Below are 25,976 nucleotides of genomic sequence, written 5' to 3'. Positions count from 1 at the left end.
TAAAAAAATAAAAAAATAAATGTGTAATCATTATAAACATTAGATATTTTACATTTTGTACTAAGTATTGAAATCTAACACGTATTTTTACATTTACAGCACATCTCAGTTCTGACTAGCCACATTTTCAGTGTTCAATAGCCACATGTAGCTAGTGGCTATCACACTGGACAGTGCAAGCCTACAGCCCGGTTTGATTTTTTAAAAACAATACACGTCATCAATGGCTGATAAATCACAGAAAGAGACAACCAGTTATGATATGCCCTGATGGAAGACACCTTATATAGTAGTCTACCTGCTCCAAAAAAAATTTTTTTTGAATCTGAACCTGATCAAGGCTTTAGATTCAATGACCAATTTATAGAAAATATAGAAAAAGGAACATGTTAAATGGCACTTCAAGGATACAATTAGCAAGATCCATATGGTGGGATACTCTTAGTAGATAATCAAGTCAAAAGGGGAAATTTAAAAAATAAGATGGAGGAGGAATCCATGAATTTAAAAAGATATAAAGATTTGTCAATTAATTGCAATAACTTATCCTTATTTAGATCTCACTAGATTTAACAACTTGTCATGATATTTATAACTGAAAATTTGGGCAATGAATATTTGATAGTACCTTATTTTGACTAATTCTTTAGGTATAAAACTTTTAGTTTTTTAAGAGCCATCATCTTTAGGAATACATACTGAAATAATTATAGATGAAATATGGTACCTTGGATTTGCTTCAAAATAATATGCATATTATATGGGAAGTGGATGTGAGTTTAGATGAAATGAAATTGGCCATAAACTGATCACTGTTGAAACTGGGTAATGACACACAGGGATTCGTTACACTAGTTTATTTACTCTTGTATCTTTTGTTTTAAATTTTCTATAACAAAAGGTTGGAAACATAATTTTCCAAAATAAAAATTTTAAAATAAACGAAAAATTAGGGTCAAGTCAATGACTGTGATATATAAACAGTCTGCTCTTCCAACCCAAACCCAATCTTAATTCTTTCAGACCTGAGGAGAGCTTTGTTCCTCATTTCTTATCTTGCCCTATAAGCCTACAAGACCTATATTTTTCATTGGTACTGACTTTACACATATTCTTCCTTTCCAACTTGTCTAATCCTCTCCATTAGGAAGCAGAACTCGGGACTGTGTTTATAAGCCATTTGAAATTACCCACTTGACAAACTATAGAAGACTTTAATACTGATCTAAAAGAAGAAGGACTCTCAGAAAACAGAAGACAGATTCAAAGAGATAAATTCAAGACACTAGTCAATATAGCTGGAGAACTTTACTTTTTATTCTTGCAGTTTTATACTAGGACGTCAACATTTAATTTAATAATCCATTGTTCACAATTTATTAAAAAACTGAATCCTTAAATTGTACATCAATATCCTATGACTCCAAATTTTATCACTCTCCTTCAAATCTGAAGAAAATGATTACTTTAAGTTCCACAGACAGCACAGTCCCACTGACATAACATTTAGTCCAAAGTCCTACACTCGTGAGAATTAAGAATAGCCAGTATCAAACTGGCCTGAAACCTGATTGTGTTCCTGGCTCAGGATACCTGTAGTAAATTTGTAAATCCACACTAAGACACAAAAATAAACTAGGGTGTGTATGTCATATAAAAAACTTCTCACAGTAAAAATTAACATTAAAATCTCACCAAATTTTATCCAATTAGCTTTCAAAATGCCTGATTAACTGTGAATCAAATACAAATAACATCATGTAGGATTTTTTTAAAGTTTGCCCAGCATTTCAAAATGGTTATGGAATTAATATAACTTTTAAAATGTCAAAGTACGCTATACATATTGCACTTTTCTGCTAGGCTGGGCTAGTATCTTCCATGGCAAGATACTAAAACTATTGAATAAAATACACTTTTAAATCAATAGGTACTTGATTAATTTCCCTGAAATTATCAACATCATTACCAAAATCTTCCAGGATTTTGTAAGATTTGATTCCTTAAATACAGTTTTAAAGTTTAACTTAAGGAGGGAAAAAACCCCTCATATATTTGACTTTTTATGTCCCTTTTTGGTCCTTCAATGACCAAAGAGAATTTTAAACAAATTATGCTTCATGTTTCCTGGCTTAATAAAAAGCTACAATTTCTATTATCCAAATTAAAAATTATACTAATCAAAAGCTATTAATTTTGAAATGTCTATGTAAGTCTGTCTGTAGGTTCCCTTAGAACCTTTCCATGCTTTTATAATCAAGAGATTTTAATCAATTATGTACTAGAATCAAATTAGGTAAGGAAAACTTATTTTGCAAAAATAAAATCACTTCCCAATATGCTTGACAGAAACAAGCTATTCATTTTCATTTGTGTTCCATTGAAGACATAACTGAAATCTGTCCAATGGTTTATTTCCCAACTGGTCCACTATGGAATTCTTCGGAATGTTTTAAGATTGGCTGTAGCTAGAGTTCTGACTTCCATTTGGACCCTGCTCTCCTTCACTGTTCAAGTGGGGAAGAAAGAGATTTTATACCAATTAAAAGACTCATTTTCAATACTCCAATAAGCCAACTAATTTTTAAAGTTAGTTACTCTGTGGTACAACTCTACAAAACAAAGGCATTCCTGATTGTAAGACACAGATGTGGAAAATTAAAATACTGAAGACTAACATTTGGTTTTATATTTTTATTCTTATGTAACTTGGTGCTCTCACACATAACAAGCATTCTGGAAGTTAGTGTTCATATACACTCAAAAAATTTAAATAAGGGTATGGGATTTCATTGTCATTACAGGTATCACTCAACATAGAGATTAGAGCTTCTGCACAAATTTCCTGTAAAATTAAATCTTACATATAAAATTTTATTCCTGCTAAATATGAAAATCAAGAAGTGTTCTTCCCAAAAAATTACTGTCCAAATGCATAATAAAATCACATGTAAATACAGCAAACTTTTATAAGTCAGAAAGAAAAATGGCAATTTCCTGGAAAATGCTGAATACTTAAAATAAAAATAACTAAAACTGAAAATACCAGTAACTGTGGCAATAGGATTATTGCCTTATCTTGTCCATCATCATCTTGCAGCTTCAGGCCCTGCCACTAGTGGAGAATCACTCAGGGAATTTCTGCAAAAAATGCATCCAAAGGTAGCTGTTTGAATGACTGCCTTAAACAGCTCCTTGTATAAGTCAAGTATTAATTTTTTCCAAACGGTAACATTAACTTACCAGACCTACAAATCTATCTTAATATTATATAATTTAATTATTTTTCTTGATCATTAAGATGGGTAGCATTTTTTTATTTTCCTTCTGACCTTTTTTCCTACTCTAAATGATCTGATATACAGTGAGAGCTGGGAACCACTGAACTAAATGAAAAGATTCTGTAAAAAACAACCAAAGAAAACCCTCTTAGCACAAGTGATTCACAGTTAGCAAAATTATGTTACTATGTGCCATGGATCTTCAGGTCGCTCAAAAGCTAAAATTATTTATCTTTACAATATCAGATCAATCACCTAAGTTTTTGAAAACTGCTACTGAAATTTATAAAAGAGGATAAAAGCCAGTAGTGTGTGTGTTGGGGGGAGGTCACACAGAGTCAAACTGACATGGGATACTATAGAATTCTTTATCCCTGAATTTCAGATGAACTAGCCTAATTCTGTTCTGTTTAAATTTATGTACAGTATATAGCCATATGTTGAGGGATACCTGTAAGAGACCTGCCATCGCATTAGGAAAAGTTAACAGATAATCAGATTAATGTTATTTTTTAAAATGAGACACTGTCAATCTACCAAGTCAGATTTTAAAATTATGTAAATCATGAAGTTTTGGAAGAAATTTCATGAAAACAATACAACACAATCTATGAAAAAATATGATAATGTATATGAAATATATAATTAAATGAAATCAATAATTAAAGTCTACAAAGTACCTGTTCGGAGGAGGTTTTGGTTTTGGCATCTTACTAAGAATAGTTGCCATCTCTTTTCTCTCATCAAAATTCTTCCACTGCTCATATAGTTTTAAAATAACCCTGATTATTTCCAAAATCTAGAAGTAAGTATTTGAAAAGTTCTCAGTGGCAATACCAAGCAACATTTAGTATATAAAGAACACACATCACACACATCCTCAGAAAACAGTGTAAAGATAGAGTCTCTGTCCTTAAGTATTCAGGTTATATTAGACAATCTTGATAAACTTGAAAGCAGTATTTTTACCACACTGCTCTGTAGGCTTCTCCTTCTACCCTCTCATCTTTTAACATGTATACTTTGTCTATCCTTATCCATCTCTGCAGTTGGTTTCCTTCTATCTGCTAATATCCTAAACCAAAACAGAACAGTGAGGTACTGGGAAGAGAGGTCTAAATCATGAAGGAGTAGGCCACTACAGAGTACACTCCTCTAATACCAACCGTTTCAAACAATTTAATGGGAGGTGGTGCATGAAAGACATTGTTTTGTTTCTCTGTTAACTACTCTACACATGAGTTAAGGTGTTCAAAACCTGGCAGCTATAAATCTGTCATATCCAGTTTTCAAATCAGCCCTCTTTCTCATCTGAGTAGACCTCACATTGGATCTAATACTATCAACACTTCAGCAGAAAAGGTAAAAAAAAAAAAAAAAAAAGGGCAAAAGCCTTTTGTCAGGAGACAGGCTGTGTTATGAAAGTTTATAGTAGTATTTAGTGGTCTCTAGGTGGCTTTTAAAATAATCCTGGAAATTAGATGCAGCTTTGCAACTCAGCAAACCAAAAGTTTACCATTCTGTTTAAGCCTAAACCCAAAAGAGAAATATAACCCAAATAGTCAACATCAACTCTTCTCGCCAAACATGTTTCTTAATATTTTTTTTTACCAAAAATCTTCTTAGCTTTGTGGACATCATAGGATTTTAGACTCATGTTAAGTAAACATCATATTAACTTTAAAATGTTCAAATTTATATTCTACTAAGGGAATTTTATTTTTTAATATATTTTTTAAATTTTAAAATTTTTGTTTGAGAGAGAAACAGAGTGCAAGTGGAGTAAGGGCAAGAGGGAGAGAGAGAATCTTAAGCAAGTTCCACACCCAGTGCAGAGCCCAACATGGGGCTCGATCTCACAACCCTGAGATCATGACGAGAGCCAAAATCAAGAGTCAGACGCTTAATCGACTGCCTTCGGCTCAGGTAGTGATCCTGGAGTCCCCAGATTGAGCCCCACATCAGGCTCCCTGCTCAGAGGGGAGTCTGCTTCTTCCTCTGACCCTCCCCTCTCATGTGCCCTCTCTCATCCTCTCTCTCAAATAAATAAAATCTTAAAAAAAAAAAAAAAAAGAATACCTTCTCCATATCCACAGAAAGCTCAGCAAACCACTGTCTGGCATCTTTCTGCTGTACAACACAGGCTACATGTAGACAAGCTGGAAAGAAAATGAGAGAAAAAGGGCCATGTTTAACCTCAAGTGTGAAATGTAGGGACTTAGAACTAAAGATAAGATTTTCACTTAAAATTTTCATGTGCATTTTCCAATATTCTTTTTAAAAATTATACAGATTCATCTAACAGTTACCAATAACCATCCCATCAACTTAATATAATACAGACACAAAAATTACTAGACTATCTTAAGGTTCTGGACATCTCCTGCTCCTCACTGTATACTAAGGATGGTACAGTTGCTCTGAGAGTCAGGGCATGTTAGGAAAAAATCCAATGAGGAAACTACATCAGGGAAATGATCCTCAACAGTGGCACAAAGGAGTGGTCAAAATTCACCCAGAAGTCAGTTTGACACACACACACACACACAGGCCAATAATATGCTAATAAATTTCAACAATTAATTATATTTTGATATTTCAATTAAAAGCAGTCTGTTGCCTTTAAGTTTTTAGCCCAAGATGAAGTCAGGTGAACACTGGGCACCCCAGTACCAAATTCAGTGTTATAATCAAATGGAGCTTAGAAAAAAAAAATAATGCACTATATACAGTATAATTACAGTTGCTCTCTGAACAACATTAGTCTCAGGGGCGCCAAACCCCTCTGCAGTTAAAAAAATCTGTGGGTAACTTCTGACTCCCCCAAAACTTAACTATTAATAACCTACTCTTGACTGGAAGCCTGACTGATAAATAATTGATTAACACAAATTTTGTGTATGTACTATATACTGTATTCTTAAAATAAGCTAGAGAAAAAATATTAAGACAAGCATAAGGAAGAGAAGATACATTTACAGTATTATAAAAAACCTGTATATAGGTAGACCTGCACAATTCAAATCCATGTTGCTCAAGGGTCAACTATATACACATTACACACAATATAAACTAACAAAGACAGTAAAAGAACCCAAAGACAACAATCTCCATCATAATTTTGCCTAATATAATTTCTACCAGCAGCTTGGCTACCTTGAGCCCACACCAGCTTCTTAAGAGTTATTTTCCCTGTTTTAGTTACCCAAGTGATTTTGTGAAGGATGACATTCTAGGCAAACAGTGACTCAAATGTGAACTGACATACTGGTTGACCCAAGTCAACTGAAGCTGTAAAGTAGGGTGTAGGCCCTGAAGGGACGAGAGGCGAAAGAACTGAAATTATAGTAACAGGTAATTAAAGTACAGTGGAAAATGTCATTAACAAGGCATACACACATTCTGCGTGGAGCACTGGGTGTTATGGACAAACAATGAATCATGGAACACTACATCAAGAACTAATGATGTAATGTATGGTGATTAACATAACAATAAAAAATTAAAAAGAAAAAAACAAGGCATACGCAGAGTAAATTAGAGGAGACATCCTAAACCTGGACTGAGGTGATGTAGGAAGTTTGGGGATGGGAAGGGTGTCACTAAAGAGGTGATATCTAAGACAAGTCTTAAAAAAAAAAGGTGAGAATGGGAGCAGAGAATGATATGCACAGGTTAAAAGAAGTTGTGTATTTTATCCAGAAATTGGGTGGTAAAAGAGTAGGGGGAAAATCAAGAGGACAGAATCATGAAACTCAACAGGAAAAAGAAAGGGAAAAGAAACTAATAAGTGCTTAATATATGGCAGGCATTACTGCTGTTCTGTAAGACATCTCATTTAATATCTGCAACAATTCTGTATGGAGTTAGTATCCCCAACATTTTACAATTAAGGAAACAAACTCAGAACGGTTAAATACTTTTCCCACAATTATAAAGAAAGCAAAGTTTAAACCTAGGACTATCTGATTCCAAAGCCTGTGTTCTAACCCATTACGCTACCTTCCACAGGTAAATAAAATGGTAGCTAACTTCTCCCTCCAGCAAGGCACTGACTACAGAGGCTCCTTTACCGAACCTCTGAGCACTTAACTGGGCTCAGGGAATAAAAAACAGGCCCAGTTATTCTATATAGTTTACAAGTAATATTAGCAGGCTTAATTCTGAACTTTTCCTCCTAAACAAAAACGTTCTATTCAAACACTGGTCAAAATTATTTTAAATGACTTAGAAAAAACAAAAAACGAAAACTTAACAAAAGAAGGGGGTGAGAGGGACAATAACTCTGACTTCTGAAAGTTGAATTTCATATTATTACAAATTCACATGCAAGGATTAGTCTATTACTTCATGAACCATAAGAATGTAAAGCATAATAGGGTGAAATTTCTTTTGGGATGACCTAAATAAGCTTATAACAATTCAACTAGTAAAGGCATACCATGCTTACATACCTAAAGCTATCATGAAAGGAGGATACAGTAGGCAAAGATCCGTTCTGTAGGTATCATTCACTATCCTCCTACAGAAATATAAGTCATATTATTACTGAAATCAGAACTACCTTGTATGATTGTACATTTCCCCCCAGAGAGGGTCAGATTTCCCATCTTTGTAAACATTTCTTTTGTATTACTGAAGCACAGATATAAAGGTGAAAACATCAAGGGAAAAAGATGGATACATGAAAATGACAATGAATAAGCATATTTTAATGGATAAAATTACAGCTAAATAGATTTTAAACTTAAAACCTTACAGTAAATTACAATAAGGATTTTTCCAATTTTTCAAATTAGAAAATCAGAAGAAACCAGAAATTATACAATTAATATGTATGTTGAATACCAATAAAAAGTACTCTATTTGAAAGATAATGTTTTGATTTTTATGTAAACTGTTTTTTTAAGAATCAAATTTTAATGGAAATATTAATCAAATAAAGATCCTTATCAATTTAGCATTTATAAATATAGTTAATTAAAATTCAACAAGCAGATATTTCACTCGACATACAATGTCTTGGGGCACTAGTTTAATTACTTTAAAAAATATTAAACTTCATATTCAGTTGTCAACCTTCCTAGCTAATAACATGTTACACTATGAATAACTTCTGTTCTAATTACCATGCAAGGGGAAGCAACATGTCTTCTTGGCCCATGTCCTGCACATACTGGAGCAAAGGTCTATAAGGATGATACACTATCAAGCAACAATCCTAGAAACAGTTTAAAAAATGTGTATGTATAAAAACAGATTTATTACAACACAAAAACTTATCACTACCCAACTGATTTGTAATTGTGTATTTCAAAATGTATTTCTCTAACTCATGCTTGCTTCCCTTTTATTCTCTTAAGCAAGCAGTATGGCAGCCCTAAACTCTACTATAATAGTGAAGGCAGTGCTCTCTCTGGAATATACCTTGGTAAATCGGTAGGCAGTCAGTCAGCATCCATTCCCTTAGAGACTCAAAGTGTCACATCTGCAACACACTGAAACCTCTTATTAGCCTATAAATCCGTAATTCCCAACTGGAGGAGCAGAATTCTGCCAAAGACATAATCTATCTTTAAATAACACCACACACATACACAAATTGTGCAAATAATTTACAGTGGCTTCATGTCCTGACTGGTTTGCTTGTAATCCTTTTATTATAGTTACTATAGAACAGAAAAATTTTCCCATCCTAAGTGGGACATACAAATTATTTTACAGGCTTCTCAGAGGATATAGGTGATGACGATGCTACTAGGTACTCTGATTTCACCATCATGTATCATTTGGATGGTTTTAAAATGCACCTCCCTATAAATCATCTCTTTAAAGAATTTCTGACTTCACTAAATTTGAAAGTTTTACTCTATTAATCACAAGGAAGTAATATACTTACCATTAGTTCTAAAAGATAGAATTCACATTCTAATATCTGTTTTAAAAAAAAGATTATAAATGTCAATGTGAAACAAATTAGATGAGTCTTAGTCTAACATAACAATTTATACATTATAGTAAGGTATCACAAGTTTTTACTAAAATTTTTTGAATCAAAATATACAGTAGTTTATCAGAATAAACATGTGCAATAAAAATTAATTTTTACTATTATACAAAACATGTAATTATGACTATAAAGGATTTTAATCCTTATAGAAAAGTCAGCCTCATATAATAATTCTTACTTTTTTAATTTAAAATATCCTGTGTAAACTTCAGATTTTCTAATACACTTTCACTCAACAAATGCAAAAATGCAATTATCTCCACTTATTGTGTTACTTTTATATTACAAATCAATAAAAGGAAAGAATACTGAAAATGAAACAAAAATATACAATTTATACAGGATGATGAAATCCCTCACAAGGTAGAAAAAGGACATGCCTATTAAAAATGTTAACAGAAACTCACATTCTAAATTAATGTAAAGTTTCAAATATGGTTTTCATACTGTTCCATTACAGTAGTTCCCAGCCCTAGCTACACACTAGTATCACCTGGGAGCTTTTAGAAAATACCAGTCCCTAGGCCTCAAGCCTAAAAATTCTGTTTTAGTTGGTCTGGAGAGGCCCCGAGATCACCATTATTAAAAAGTTCCCAAAGTGATTTAATGGGCACCCAGGGTTGATAACCATTGCTATTAAGTACTTTTTTTTTTTTTTAAAGGTAGAAGCAATTTAGACGAACCATGAGAGATGATGGACTCTGAAAAACAAACTGAGGGTTCTAGAGGGGAGGAGGGTAGGGGGATGGGTTAGCCTGGTGATGGGTATTGAGGAGGGCACGTTCTGCATGGAGCACTGGGTGTTATGAACAAACAATGAATCATGGAACACTGCACCAAAAACTAATGATGTAATATATGGTGATTAACATAACAATAAAAAATTTTAAAAAAAGGTAGAAGCAGTTTAGCTTTAATTTAGAATTAAAATTTATATTCTTGTATTCAGTATTTGAAAGTACCATTTCTAGGAAACTATTCAGTTTATTCTAACATAAAATGGAGCTAGTTTATATACAGCTTTGACAAGTAGTCTTATTTTATACAACATACTTACATGGTTCATCCTATAAGGAAATTCCTTTGGAAAGGCATATGAAAATCTAGTTTTTACTGCAGAAAACAAAAAAATGACTTAAACTAAGAAAATGGAAAAGTAAATTAAAGCAAAATTTCTTTAACACAGTGTAGAATATTAGAGGAAGGGCTAAATCACTTTTTTTTTTAAAGATTTTATTTATTTATTTGACAGAGAGAGACACAGCGAGAGAAGGAACACAAGCAGGGAAAGTGGGAGAGGGAGAAGCAGGCTTCCCGCCTAGCAGGGAGCCCGATGCGGGGCTCGATCCCAGGACCCTGGGACCATGACCTGAGCCGAAGGCAGATGCTTAAGGACTGAGCCACCCAGGCGCCCCAGGGTTAAATCACTTTTAGTAAGAGCTCTTAGAGATGCTTAGGGACCCAGATTTTTTTGTTTTCAGGCATGGGAAAGAACTAAGTGGCAGGAATTCCTAGGCCCCCATCTATATCACAATTAGAGAGCTTTAATTATATACTTAATGTATTAAAAAAGAGTTCTGCTGCTTAAAAAATCAAGGGGTTGGGGAAAAAAAAAATCACCTGGATTTTTTTCATCTCTAAAATCTTTCCAGCTCTAGAATGATATTGGTTTTATTTCTCAGTAATTTAGCTTAGAAGGAACACAAGTTGTGTATGTATTCAAATATATATGTATATATTTCTAAATATATATATGAAAATTGAAAAGATAATACAACCAAAGAATGTTAATAGTGGTCATCTGAGATTTAAGGATTTTTACTTATCTGTACTTTCTATAATAGGTACCTCTTTATCAAAAGATGTATTTTAATAAAAGCATAAATATATGTGCAAAGTTCTCTAAGACTTTTTCATACCACACACAAACACATACATACAGTTACTATTCTTCTTTGTCAGTAAGTACAAATGAAAAAACTGTTAACTATCAATCTTCTCTCTCTTCAAAATGATGAGTGTACACCTTTAAGTACTACTACTTGAGAAAATTGTATTCACGTCATTATGATGCAGTGTTTCATTAAATCAAGTGATGTTCTAGAGGATCTGTTCTGTGATCCCTTCCATTTGCATAAAGCCTAAGACCACACGGAGATTTAATTTTTTTTTTCATTTACTCTATGTACTTTATTTTCAAAAAGTTTTATTTTGTAAGCAGAGGAACCTAACAACTAATTTAGATAGATAATATCTGCCAAGATTTGAAACCTAAACCATTTAAAGTTGACATTAGGAAATTTATACTTAAGCTTTCCTTTTCTTTCTCCTTTATTTGAAAACATACTAATATTAAGGTTTCTGAGTTTTACAAATACTTGTGATGTGAACAAGATGTAAAGTGTACAAATAAAATAGGCACTTACGTAATGGTAACTAATCAACAAGGTAACATTATCTCTGTACATAAAACAAATATGCACCCCTAACTCTGAGACCTTGACACCTAACTTTCTCTGAGATTTACCTGATACTGTTAACCTCTCTCCTACTCCATGGTAAAATTGCTCTGCATTTTGATTTTCTATCTTTTAATCCTTTTCTAACTTGGGAGGAAAGTACTTCCCTCCTCTCTACTGATACCTCTATCACTTGTGTATTTTTCATCTGCTCAACTGACAGTTCATACTTCTTTTTGCACCCTTAACCATTCCTCCTCCAATAAATCTGTCCCATCACTTACTAAAATGCTCAAATTTCTCTTAAAAACAAAAACACATAACACCTCTACCAAATTATATTCCTCTGCTTTTAAAAGTAGACTATTTTTTAGAACATTTTTAAATTTGTAGAATGGAAAAGATAATAGAGTTCCCATATACTCCCTGCTATGGGCTGAATGTTTGTGTCCCCCCAAATTCATATGTTGAAGCCGCAACCCCTGTGTGATGGTATTTGGAGCCACCTCCAAATTTAGGGAGTTAGTTAGGTTTGAGGGGGGTCATGAGAGTGGGGTCCCCAGGACAGACCAGTGTTCTTATAAGAGGAAGAGCAACCTCTGCCACATGAGAGCACAATGAGAAGGCGGCTGTCTGCTTGCCAGGAAACAGATGGCCAATCATGGAACTGATCAAGGCAGACACTTTGTTTGATCTTGGACTTTCCAGCTTCCAGAACTGTGAGAAATAAATGCCTATTGTTTAAGCCACCCAGTCTATGGTATTTTGTTAGAGCAGCTGGAACAGACTAAAACAACCCCCCACCCATTTTCCCTTGTTATTAACATCTGGTATTAGTATGGTACATTGTTATAATTAAGGAACCAATATAAATACATTATTATTAACTAAAGTCCATAGTTTATTCAGATCTCCTTAGTTTTTTCCTAATGTCCTTTTTCTGTTCGAGGCTCTCATCCAGGAGACCACTTCACATTTACTTGTCATGTCTCCTTTAGATTCCACTTGGCTGTGACAGTTTTCCAGACTTTCCATGTTTTGATGACTTTGACAGTTTTTAAGAGTACTAAATTTTTTTTCAAGTATTAGTCTGTGGCTTGACCCTCTACTGGAATTTGTCTGATGTTTATTTAATGTTTAGACTGGGGTTGTGGGATTTTGGAAGGAAGGATGAGAGAAGTAAAGCACCATTTCATCATATCACATGAAAGGTACACACTACTAGTTATTTATCACTGTTGATAATCACCTGGCTGAGGTAGTGTTTGTTGGGTTTCTCTACTGTAAAATTATGTCCCCCTTCCCTTTTCATAATATACACATTAGAAGGAAATCACTATGCACAATGAATACTTAAGAAGGGGAAATTTATGCTTTCCCTATTTGAGAGTGTAGTTAGCTACATAAATTATATGAAATTCTTCTGTATTAGAGATTTGTTTCTTCTCTCCCATTTATTCAGTAATTTATATATATATCGGTATGGACTCAGGGATATTTTTTTATACTTTGGGTTATAATCCAATACTACTTTTTTGTTGTTGTTGCTGTTATACAAATTCTTCTAGCTTTGGCCATTGAGAGCTCTTTCAGTTGGGTTACATGTCCCTTTGACATATCCCCATTAAGGTAGGTGTTTTTTTTTTTTTTTTCAGCATTTCCTTACTTATTGGCACTATGCTCCAGGTCTATCTCGCATATTTCCTGTCCCAGTCACTTCTCCAAAGAGACCTAGTTCCTTATTATTGGAGAATGGTATTAGAAACAAAGATCTGGGCACTAGGAAAACTCACTGCTACTGCGATGTCATTGTTTGTAGACCCTCATTTTTAAGTAATCTCTACATCCAATGTGGGGATCGAACTTACAACCTTGAGATCAAGAGTCATATGCTCTCTGACTGAGCCAGCCAGGCACCCCAAGGTTCATCCATGTTGTAGCATATGAAAAACTTTAAAATCTGTCTACCTCAACTCACATTCTCCTCCAATTCACCTTACGTTATTCTGCCAGATTCACCTTCCTAACACACAATTCTAGCATCATCCTCATGTTGAGAAATAAAGCCTTCAAATGTACCACCATCATCAACAGAACAAACTACAGATTCTTCACTGAAGGCCCTCTAGGACTTTTTCCAGCTATTTCCTTACTGACCATTCACTGAATGTAATTCATTAGTCTCTCTATTTTTGACCAAACTGTTTGATGCTCCTAGACTATCTTTCCCCTACATTTCCCAGGCTCAAAGTCTATCTTTCTTTACCAAATTCAATTTAAGCCTTTCTGGATTCATCTAACAAATAACCTTTTACCACTCAAAACATTTACTGCATTCTCTAATTCTCTTATGCCACTTATTTCTTCTGTTGTATTATTTGTATATATATGTCTTATGTTCTTGTCCTTAAATTCCTTGTATTTATCTTTGTATCCACGACTGCATCCAATATGGTGTTTCCAGTGAGAACAATGCTGTTATTGATGATGATGAGCAGGCACTGAGGTTTACTGAGTATTATGGACTGAACCACGCTCTCTGCCCCGACCCTGCCAAATTCCAATGTTGAAGACCTAAACCCCAATGTGACTGATTTGGAGACAGGTAATTAAGAGGTACTTATGGTTAAATGTGGCCATAGGGTGGGGCACAAATTCTATAGGACTGGTGTCCCTAAAAGAGGAAGAAACACTAAGGGTACACACCCACAGAGAAAGGACCATGTGAGGACACAGCAAAAAGGTGGTCCTCTGAAAACCAGGAAGAGAAGCCTCAGGAGAAACTAATTTGTTGACACCTTAATCTTGGACTTCAGCTTCCAGACTGTAAGAAAATAATTTTGTTTAAACCACTTAGTCTCTATCACTTTTTATGGCAGGCCTAGCGAACTAAGACACTGACCAAGACACTGTTCTAAGAGCTTTACTGATATTAACTCATTTGATCCTCACAAAAACCCTTTGACATAAATATTATTAATCCTCATCTGCAAGATGAGAAACTGAGACACAGATTATATTTTGCCTGATCTGCCACACAGAAAGCAAGGGAGCTGAAATTTGAAACCTAAGCTGCATGAGCCTATATAATACACTATTAACATCTATGAAATAAACAAAAATATTCTACTATAACAATTTCCTCTTCATTGGTAACCAAATACTATTATGAATATATCTTTATGGCTTTGCATGAAAAATAAACCTTAGTAATAGGTATTTTACTTTTTTTTTTTGAGAGAGAGAGAGAGAACACACACATGTGAGCAGGGGGAGGGGCAGGAGGAGAGAAAGAGAGAATCTCAAGCAGGCTACACATTCAGCACAGAGCCCGATGCAGGGCTTGATCTCAGGACCCTGAGACCCTTCATCTCAGGACCCTGGGCTGAAATCAAGAGATGGATGTTTAACCGACTCAGTCACCCAGGTGCCCCAGTATTTTACATTTTTAAAAATATACACCTTCTAAAAAATTTGGAAAATAAAAAAATGACATAAGAAGAAAATAAGGCATCTAGAATCCACTACTAACAGATGAGCACTGCTAACATTCTGGTGGATTTCCTTCCAGTTGTTTTTGAATTTTTAATAATTCAATTTTCCAGACGGCAATCCAATACTTATCAATACGATATATCTGCTATATTAAATTCTATGGAAAAGCTGGTTCTACTCTGCTATTCTTAGAAGAGTAAAATATGGCATGGAAAAGACGGAATTAGGTTATTAAACTCTTCTCAGAAAAGGGAATGACCCAAAAATATGAAAATTAGTCTGGTTCACAAACCTAAAAACACAAAAACCTTCTGCCTCTTCTGTGCAAGATAAGTAAAAAAAAAAAAAAAAAAAAAAAAAATTCCGCATTATCTTTCATCTTTTGTTAGGTGCTGGCTTTGTGCTTAACCTATGAAGATGGAGCATAGCATAATGTTAATACCTTGTACACAATATTTTACAATCACTAGTCTACAGTGTTATTTCCTTTAATGTCATGACTCCAAGGCAGCTAAACCCCATCTTTTTGGAAAAAGAACTAAAGCCAAAAAGTAAAGGAATCTGCTCAAGGTTATATAGCTATTGCTCAGACAGAATTGAGGCTGACTACTGTAGTCAGCATTTTTTTTCCTGCACTGTTTTTCAATATGGAGGCAAAATACATAATTCCTATCAAATACATAAACTACAATTACTAAACAAAGTTTACCCACAAGAATGACCCAATGGCTAGTCATTATGAAGCAAAAAAAAAAATACAATAAAACTGGAAAATAAGTTTTTTCTTTACCCTTATTATTTAAGAGCCACTGAGTTGATGTTTTTGGACAATAGTTACTATTCATTTTTGATATTAAATGTAATGTCTTGGACATAATATTCTTAAGTGGTTTTCAAAATTTTTGTATTTTAACTTTATTTTTAGCCAAATACACTACCCATAAATGTGACCACAGGAGATTTAATAAACCCAACCAATATTTCACAGGTCTCATAAACTAAAAAACATTAAGGTCCTATAGAGCTTTTTTAAAGAATTACATCCTTAAAGCAGGATATACTTTTTGCACTTACATACAGAAGTAGCAGCAGAAATCAATCTTGTATTTGAGACTACTCCAAATTCCTAGAGAAATAAAGGTAGATGAGATCAGGTACATAGTAACCCAATGAACCTAAGGGTATCTGGGTCTATTCAAAGCAAAGCAATTCCTATGTCCCCCCATGTTTATAGTCTGGTTTTCATCTTCTACCTACTTGAAGCGTGAAGTATTTAAATCTCTAAACGTATTACTTTTCCTTAAAATGGCTGCAATAAGACAAATGTTTAAATAATTTTGTCATTTAACATCATCGAGAGATACCAAATTAGAAACCAAGCCCTAAAGCAACAGTGCCAGTTTTCTGCACCCCAATTAGTTTCCAAAAAGATTTTTTATATTCTACACTTAACTGCAATAAAAATATTAAGTATCCTTCCTATTCAACTGAACCTGGACTAATGAACAGGTATTTCATGCTATTTAGTAATAAAACAGTTGAATCTCTAAAGATAAACTTCAGTATCACCAAAAGAATTTAAAAGACCATAGAAACTATTATTCTATTTGGAAGAGGAAGACAAGAATGATAGAATGATATATTATAAAAACTTCCTTTTCTTTTTCTTTTTTTTTTTAAAGTAGGCTCTACCCATGCCCAGTGTGGAACCCAAGACGGGGCTTGAATTCACAACTCTGAGAGCAAGACCTGAGCTGAGATCAAGAGTCAGACACTTAACTGACTGAGCTACCCAGGTGCCCCATAAGACTTTTTTTTTTTTTAAATAATTTCAGCCTTACCATAAAGCAAGCTTTTTTTTCCCTTTTTTGAGAGAGAGCGAGCGAGCAAGAGGGGATGGGGGTGGGGGGCATGGCAGAGGGAGAGGGACAGAATCCTAAGCAGACTGTGTGATGAGCAGGAAACCCAATGCGGAGCTCCATCCCTCGACTTGGAGATCATGACCTGAGCCGAAATCAACAGTCGGACACTTAGCCAACTGAGCCACCCGGGTGCCCCAAGACTCTTAATGTCAGTTCCCATTTCCTCTTTGAATTTAATATGCCACCATTGTAAAAATAACTAAAATTTATGAGGTGATCCACCTTACATATTGTCTCATTTAATTTGATTAACCTCATAAGATTACTAAAACCTTCACTTCATTTTAAAACAGAAAAATCAAGAATCAGTTCCTTATTCAACAAAAGAAGTGAAACTAAACCTAGTCCTAATCTATATAAATACCTTCAACCTATATCCTTATTTTGGGGGGTGGGGAAGGTATGTATGTGTGTATATATGTTTATATTTAAACCTCAAACCATAGTAACTGAAACTAAAAAGTAAATGCCTCAGACATCTTAAAAGTCATTTCTATATAATTCCCACACAACTGGACAAAACACAGAAAGATCTGGTCACAGTTAACAATTAAAAACAATAACGCTATAACCAAATATAAAGGGATACATTTTTTTTTTCAGGAATAATTTTTTTTTTTTTAAGTATCCTCTCCACCCAATGTGGGGCTCGAACTCATGACCCTGAGATCAAGAGTCATACACTCTACCAACTAGAGCCAGCCAGGCATCCCAACCCAGGAATTCTTTATTCAAAATTCTCAGAGTGAAAACTTTCACTCAGTAAATCACGTAACAAAAGACATTTAACAAACAAAACAAATTAAAATCCCCAAATTCATCTTTAAGAGTAGAAATTTATAAAGATTTTATCTAGATTTTCCATACTGGTTGTGTTTCAGATACATCAAATTACATGGTAATATTTGGAAAAACCACCCCATAATATGGGTTTTTTATTTTTTATTTATTTTTAAAGATTTTTTATTTTTTAACAGAGAGAGAGACAGCGAGAGAGGGAACACAAGCAGGGAGCGTGGGAGAGGGAGAAGCAGGCTTCCCCCTGAGTAGGGAGCCTGATGTGGGACTCAATCCCAGGACCCTGGGATCATGACCTGAGCCGAAGGCAGACGCTTAATGACTGAGCCACCCAGGTGCCCCATAATATGGGCTTTTTATAAACACTTCCTTTTCCCACAAAAGAACTTAGTAATAACAGGGCTGGTTCTGTCCCTCTAAGCTACCACTTATAATCGGAAAACCACAAACCTCTAGAAAGTCTGTCTTAATATTATTTCTAATAGGGTCAACTCTCATTACTTTAGGTAATAATTAGGAAAGACGTCTTAAATAATCCTAAATAATGACTAAAACAAAACTAAATCAAAATTGACTACCAAAAGGAATATAAACCTATTGGGTTTAAATTACATTCAATTTTCAAGAATACAATTACGATTCTAAAGACATCTAAGAAACATAATACAAAGGGTTCAGAACTTTAAAGACTGCATATATGATCATGAACATTAGTCAATATCTCCTATTACTGTCTGGATTTTAGCTGCACTCTCTCAAAAATACTGAAAAGGAAAATGTGAGCAGAGATTTAGTCTCAGCTCCAAGTTCCCATCTCTCTTCTCTCCCTCACCTAGTTTCTCTACCCTAACAATTCCTCATCAGAATCTAACTGACTAGAGCCACACTCAATCCTTGCTTTCCCTATGGTTTGGCAGGCAGCCATTATCAGGAAGCAGGGAGGGAAGACAGTAGGGCATAGGATGCATATGGAGAAGGAGGGACACAAGAGGAGGTACTATAATTCAGGTTATAGTAGAGAAGCTGTGGCACTTATGGAATACTACTTAGTGCCAAGCAGTAAATGTCTTTGAGGACCTAGAACAAAGCAGTTAAAGGCATGGAATTAGTAGCCAGACTCCCAGGCTCTGCCACTTACCAGCTCTATGATCTCAAGCAAGTTTCTTAATCTCTATGTACCTCAGTTTCCTCCTTTATGAAATGAGGATATTACTACCATACACCCCATTGTTTGTTATGAGGATTATAAGTCATATTATGAGTCAGTTATAGTTGTAAAAGAACTTAGAATAGCACTTGGCATACAGTAAATGCTACATAAGTGTTTGTTAAATGAATGTATAAAGACATTTATATCTTTGATTTTTGTATGAATTTCATTATTTTGCATAAATCACCATCTGTCACTATTTTTATATAGGTAATATGAAAACTAGGGCAGATTAACCAATGTACATTGACTATACTTCAATGAAAAACAGAAAACTATTTCATACCTCTACTTTGGATGCCAAAAACACACATGTAGGAGCCATTAATACAGGATCTATACTTTTCAGAGAATACCTAAAATATGATAAAACAAAGTTAAATGTCATTCATATAGAAAACATTGGGGAAAAAACCAAGATAACTCTATGGCAAACACATGATTCATTTATACTAAGGTTCATCAACATTACATAAGAGTTTCAAATAGGTGTAACATAATCCCAAAATAAAAGTCCTACCTGGCATAGAATCTCTTGAAATAGACTGTAGCAGTGGCAATAACTTGTTGTCTTAATTTAAGATGTTCACCTAATGCCTGAATAACTAAAAGAAAAATAATAGTTTTAAATGTTCTTCTGGTATCTTTATAATATTGACATTGAAAATAACTTTCATGTGGTTAAATCATGACTGTATTAATTTTTAACAAAGAGAAAAACCTACATATGCTATAAAGCTCTACTTGGATCACACTGAGCTAGGACTAGGATTTGCAAATCTGTTAAAAAAAATATAGGTATGCATTAACAACAATAAAAATAGAAAGTGTCCCATAGCAAACACTATTCTTATATTAAGAAGGTTGAATGATAGGCATTTTCCTCTACCTTCTAAGTATTTTCAATGTTTTTTTTATTATCTTTAGAATAACTATAAAAAGAAAATATTAGACAGTAATCAAACTCACTACAACTTCCACTTTATAAAGTTTATTAAAAAGTCCATAATGAATTCTCCAAACAAGAGAGAGAGGTAGGTTTGCAGAAGAGTGAACTGAAGGTTAGAAAGATCATGTAACAAAGCTACCATGTGGGACAGCAAGGATCTTTTGCCTCTAAATCATCTAAGCAAAGTTGTAAGATAAGAATGATCAATAGGATGTCAGCCCAAAGAGTCCATTTATCTTCAAAATACTTGCTTTAGTCAATCTTAAACTGGGTTTAATAACACATTATAAAGGCTTAGGGAGATTAATGAACACTTTGAAACTGTCTTGAGTGTCTCTGCAATGTAAGATTCACAAAAGACTATTTAGATCACTTATAAAGATAAATGAATATAAGTTATAAAAAGAATACATGAATAAAAATATTAAGTAGGGACTAAAACAGCTTATCACAAATTACTATTCAAAAGTTTTAATTCAGAGGTAACCAACTGTACCATTTCAGTCAATTTTTTTAAAGTTTACCATTTGTAAAAAATATCTGTAATTTCCAATACTCTTCTTCTGAGAGAAACTTTAAGTCCTTCTGGCGTTCCTTCAACAGATCTTGTTTATCCAAAATCCATTGTAAACTAGAAGAATGAAAATGTTAAGACATGTTACAGAAAATCAACTAACAAAGTCACAAAAAATATACTAAGACTGAACAAGTTATGAACATTCCGAGAAATATAAAGTGCAAGAAGTAACCTTGGAAGATAGTATTTTTCACATTTCTTGAAACTGAGAATTATCTCACTAATGAATGTAAATATGCCCTGAAAAAAAATTCCACTCTAATTTTGTCTCTTTTTTGTTCTCTCTCTAATTTATTTTATTTCATTGGTTTTAAGACTCTGATATCAAGAAAGATCTTACAATCAGTGATGCCTTAAGCTTTTAATCTACAGCATGTTTATTTTTCCCTAGTGATACATAAAATAATAGTATAGTTATTTGGCATCAAATGATGATGCCTTAGATTTGAATTATCTTTTCTCAGTTGTTCATGAGTAACTGCAGTATTTAATTTCTCTACTTCACAAATTCCACTCATGTTAAAATCTGCTTCAGAATTTATTACACTAATAGCCTCCTCCACCCGCCTAGTCAAGTCTACTATTTTTAACCAGAGATATGAAACTGAAATGACCCAAAAAACTATTCTGCAACTTGCTTTTGTCACTCATTATGTTCTGGAAGTCTTTCTATGTCAACAAATTTGTTATTCAGCATACCTTTAAACTGCTTCACAGCATTATGGATGGATTGTTACTTAGTTAATTCCTATTAATAGGCATGTAGCTTATAATTTTTCACTATTAAAAATAATGCTTTAATGAATAGCTTTGTAATTCACCCTTGCGTATTTGGTTAATAATATATTTAAAATAATTTCCTAGAAAAAGAAGCGATTGGTTGGTTTTGCTGATAACTGTTTTACATTGTCAGTTTGTATTCCATTCGTCACACCAATTTCCATTCCTATTAACAGTACATGAGAGTGTTTTAAAATATTTAAACCCCCTATGGGTTACTGCCAATCTTTTAAATACTTTACAACTTAAAGGCAAAGTAGTATCTTACTGTTTTAGGGGTTTTGTTTTTTAGTTTACTTCTGAGGTTAAACATTTTCCCATGCCTTACTGGTCAAATACAGTTCTTCTTTTGAACACTAATTTTAATGACAATTTTTCTAATAGGATGGTCTTTTTCACAATTAAGAGATTCTTTTCAATAATTTGTGTACTATGGATAATAAATCATTTGTCAAATAAACTGCAAACATTTCCTGAGTTTAGATGATCTCTTAATATTTACTTATTTGTAACACAGAAATATGAATCACTTATTAAAACCAACCCATATTTTACTTTGATTTTATGCTGGTCACAAATGGGAAGGCCTTCCCTGACACAAAATGATTAAAAAAAAAAAATCACCTATATTTTCTAATACACTTAAGGCTTTTTTCTTTCAATTTTTCTTATTCCTATGCCACGTTATTTTAAAACATTAAGATTAAATTATTAAAATCTGGTATGGAAAATATCCCCCTTGCTGATTACTATTCTTTAGAAAAACTTCTCGATATTCTATTACAATTATTATTCTAAGACTTGAACTTTAGAAGTATTATGTCAAGTCCCAATTGCATTAAATTTAGAGATCAATACAGAGAGAAATGCTATCATTACAATGCTAGAATTCAAACTCCCTTTATTAAAATCTTTATGTTCTACTACAGAATTTAAAAAATTTTCTTCCTACAGGTCCTGCATATTTCTTTAGTTTATTCTTGTGTATTTCTTATTTTCCATTAGTACTTGTAATTATATTTTTCCATCATTCATTTAAAAGAAAGCTTTCCATTTTTACGTTTTGTAACTGGTCACTTTACTAAACCTTTATTATTTATAATAATTTTTCAATTAACTGAATTTTCGAGTTAATTTTATCTCTACAGGCTGACAATTTTGTCATTTTTAGTATCTCATTCTATTAACTGTATTGAGTAGCAATTCAGAACAGTGTTAAACAGGCACCCTTATTTTCCTAATATTTCACCAATATCTTATTCATGCTTTGAGGTGCTTACCATGTTAAGAAAGCATCCTATTTGTTTTAGTCAAAAATAGATGTTGAATTTTAATAGACGTCTTTTGATGCCTTCACTGTTTATTAACAGATTTCCTAATACTGACTATATTTCTACAATAAAATCACTACCATTTTTTATATTTCTAATGTAATGTTAGACTCTACTTGCTAATAATTTATGATGTTTGTATCAGTATTCAAAACAGACTGTTTTTAGTGCTACCTTTGCTAGATTTTATCAGTGTTCTTGCAGCTTCAAAGAGAGAACTGGAAAGCTTTCTTTCTGAGTGAACTGGAATTTCAGTAGCAGATCCTCTTGAAAATGGGAAAACATTTACCCATGAAATAATGTGGGCCAGAGCATTTTTTAAGGGGTAGCTCTTTGGTAACCTTCTTAATTTGTTTTGGCTTTCAAATTTATTACCATGGAGATAACCCAAAGGTACATCTGAATTTATTTACTTTTCTCATTCCTAATTTTGTATCTTTGTATCATCCCTCTTTTCTTTGATTCAATTAGCAGCAGTTTAGTCTATTTGGATTTTTCCTTCCAAAGAACCAGCTCTTATAATTTCTGACTATTTTTCCTTTTACTATGTTAATATCAGTGTCACCTTTATTAAGTCTTTTTTTTTACCCCCTCCCCGGATTTATTTCACTGTTTCCTGTTTAATATTTTCAGACTATTTTGACTTATTTTTATTTTTTTCTCAGTTATTCTGGATGTTAGTTTATAACTGTGGCTTTGGCTCCATCCCATAGGTATGGATATATATTGATCTCATCAGTTTATTTCCTTAATATTATGTAATTGTATTTTCAGTTTCCTCTTTGATACAATAAAATATCCAGAATTGATTTTGTACATTTTTGTTACCTCTTCATTAATTCATTCAGTCAGCCACCTAGTATTTAGAGCCCTTCTACTTTTACTGCAGTAAGGTCAAAGAATGTGTTGTGCTCTACTTCCACTTTCTAGAAAATGCTGTGATTCACTATGTTCTGGAATTATCATTAATTTCATCCTCACAGTCACTTAAAGTTCTTAAAAAGATAAATTTCACAAATATTTAAGTTTTTCCTCACAGCACATAGTATGGAAGATAAACCAAGAACACTTATACATAGCAAATCTCATAAAAATTAAGATTACATTGTTTGTAAAATTCACCATTATTTCATGTGCTAAGAAAAAAATTGCCATGCTCATTTCAGAAATGTTAAAATGTGCATCTTCAAGCCATGATAAAGAGTTCATGTCAATTTTCCTCTTTTACCAAAATCACCTAAAACGATGGTTTTTGTCATCTTTTTGTTGATTTGTTTTTCCAGAATTGATCGCCTTGTCTTTCTCACTTGCAACCTTTTGCAGATAAAGCACTTCATGATTCTCAAGAGATCTCAGTGGCCCCTTCCTCCAGGATTATTTGAATTGTGAGGGAAGGACACTTTCAAAAAAAGCACATTTAACATTGTAACAATTTTATACTTCAAAAGTGAAAAAACAAATATTATAGATCCTGCTCCCCCTTTGATAAATGTTATTATGCCAACAATAAGTGAAAGCATAATGAGAACATTTACCAAAAGGCAGGTAGGATCTTTTTTTTTTAAGTTGAAAAATGGTTCTAACTTCTGATAACCAACAGCCAGCTGTCAATTCTTTCACCTTCTCTCAAACTTTATTAAAATACTACCCCTTGTCCACTAAATTTTCTGTATTTTAATTTTGCCCAAGCAAATATTAGTGAGCAAAACAGGGCAAAATGAAAATATGATCAGAGGTAAGGCTTCTATAGAATTTCATCTCCACAGAATCACTTACAGCAAGAGGAAAGCCTGCTTTTCTGAAAATAGGTTTCCAAATCCATTGTTTTTCTTTTCTTACAAAGGACTAAAAACAGAATGAATAGGAATCCATCTTCTTCACAGAATCAAAATTTAAATTACAATTACTAATGCTCTCTTGGCATTAAGATATATTTACACTAAAACAGAATAGTATCAGGTTCTGTTCATCTTTCAACCGTACAGCGGAAAGTCTAGTCAAAGTTCAATTGGTTCCATCACCCACCTTTCGGCCTAAACGAATGTATTTAGGGGAAAATATTTTTAATATTACTCTAGTTCTTCCATGGTCACTAATAAAAATAAAAACTTACTCATGAAATAGGTTAAAGAAATCGGCAAAGTCACTGGAAAATACATACTTAAAATATAAGGCACAGACTAATGAAATGGATAAATTTTGAAAGCACCTGCCCTATTCCTAACCAACATACAACTCCATCTAGGCATCAGGTAATGGCAGGAAGCGGTTAGACAGAAGAAACAAGACTGACTCTGGACTCTCTCCTCGGAATAATATTAAATCCACTCAAGACAGAAGTTCAATGACAAAAGACTACAATGCCGACAACTGAAGAGAGCCCAAGCAAAAGCGAACCCCAACTGTCCTGAAGAACCGGCCTCACAGTCCGGAACTGTGCCACACTTCCCATACCTGCGCCCATCCCATCCCATCCATCCCATCCCATCCCATCCCCAACCCACCCCACCCCGCCTCCAGGCCTAGCTTATCCAGGAATCCGAAGTTAAACTCCTTCCTTCCTCGGAGACCGAACCTCCTTAGCCCCCGCCCTTCCCCGCTCACAGATCTTTCCCCCCGACCCCCGAAACGCTGCCAGGGGGCGGGGAGAGGGGAGTCGCCAGAGAAAAGTGCATCCCGCTTCCGGCCGCTGCCGCCCCCGGGAGACCCCGCGGCGCTTGGGACAGGGGCCGGGATCCAGGCCAAAGGGAGTCGCAGGCCCCGTCCTCACCGACTCCCAAGAACAAGCCAACGGCGAGAAGACGGAAGATCACTTACTAATGGGAGCTCTGCCAAAAGTTCCCTGCCATGGAACACAGCTTGCCCTGATAAAAAAGCACCAGCCGGCGGAGCGGCCCGCGGAGCGACCATAGACCCAGCCCGCCCGGTAACCGCGCTCCTGGATCTGATCTGCTCGGCTCCGCTCCGCGGCGGCTACGGTGAGAGGAAGAGGATGGCACTCTACTCTCCTTGACGCCGGCCGGCAACACTCTACAGTGTAAACCCGTTCCTGTGGATAAAAGTTCCGGCCCGCCCCGCGGTAGCAGACGGGGAGCAGACAGCCTGTGGGCGCACTGAGGGGGCGAGAACTAGGGCTCACAGAAGGCTCCCGGCGGTCGAGAGGC

At 34.4% G+C, this 25,976-nt stretch overlaps 1 protein-coding gene across 3 annotated transcripts; it reads right to left on the bottom strand.

Moving 5' to 3' along the window:
* Positions 1-1,295: 1,295 nt before the first annotated feature.
* On the bottom strand, positions 1,296-25,921 carry CCNC (cyclin C). Of its 3 annotated transcripts, XM_027601789.1 has the most exons (13): positions 25,630-25,757; positions 24,050-24,211; positions 20,649-20,755; positions 19,696-19,780; positions 19,462-19,531; positions 16,320-16,371; positions 10,349-10,404; positions 9,181-9,216; positions 8,411-8,502; positions 7,736-7,803; positions 5,361-5,440; positions 3,962-4,080; positions 1,296-2,507 (listed from the first exon to the last, which is right to left on the bottom strand). In XM_027601789.1, exons 5-13 carry the CDS (start codon positions 19,498-19,500, stop codon positions 2,453-2,455), a joined length of 597 nt encoding a protein of 198 aa, XP_027457590.1. In that variant the 5' UTR covers positions 19,501-19,531; positions 19,696-19,780; positions 20,649-20,755; positions 24,050-24,211; positions 25,630-25,757; the 3' UTR covers positions 1,296-2,452. The 3 variants fall into 3 exon arrangements, with proteins under 3 accessions (XP_027457590.1, XP_027457588.1, XP_027457589.1); XM_027601787.1 differs by lacking the exon at positions 24,050-24,211 and having other exon boundaries at positions 25,630-25,921; XM_027601788.1 differs by lacking the exons at positions 1,296-2,507; positions 24,050-24,211 and adding an exon at positions 2,531-3,141 and having other exon boundaries at positions 25,630-25,921.
* Between the last annotated feature and the right edge of the window lie 55 nt (positions 25,922-25,976).

This window comes from Zalophus californianus, chromosome 7 (genome assembly GCF_009762305.2).
Source record: "Zalophus californianus isolate mZalCal1 chromosome 7, mZalCal1.pri.v2, whole genome shotgun sequence".
NCBI lineage: Eukaryota > Metazoa > Chordata > Mammalia > Carnivora > Otariidae > Zalophus > Zalophus californianus.
Note: the sequence above shows the minus strand (reverse complement) of the source record. Positions and strands in the feature narration are given on the sequence as shown.

Coding starts and splice junctions, on each gene's coding strand:
- CCNC (XM_027601787.1), bottom strand. CDS start 25,661: ATGGCAGGGAACTTTTGGCAGAGCTCCCATTA. Junction 8,503..9,180: donor TCTATCTTTTAGAACTAATG/GTAAGTATATTA, acceptor AACTGTTTCTAG/GATTGTTGCTTGATAGTGTA. Junction 2,508..3,961: donor CCAAAACCTCCTCCGAACAG/GTACTTTGTAGA, acceptor CCACTTGAACAG/TGAAGGAGAGCAGGGTCCAA.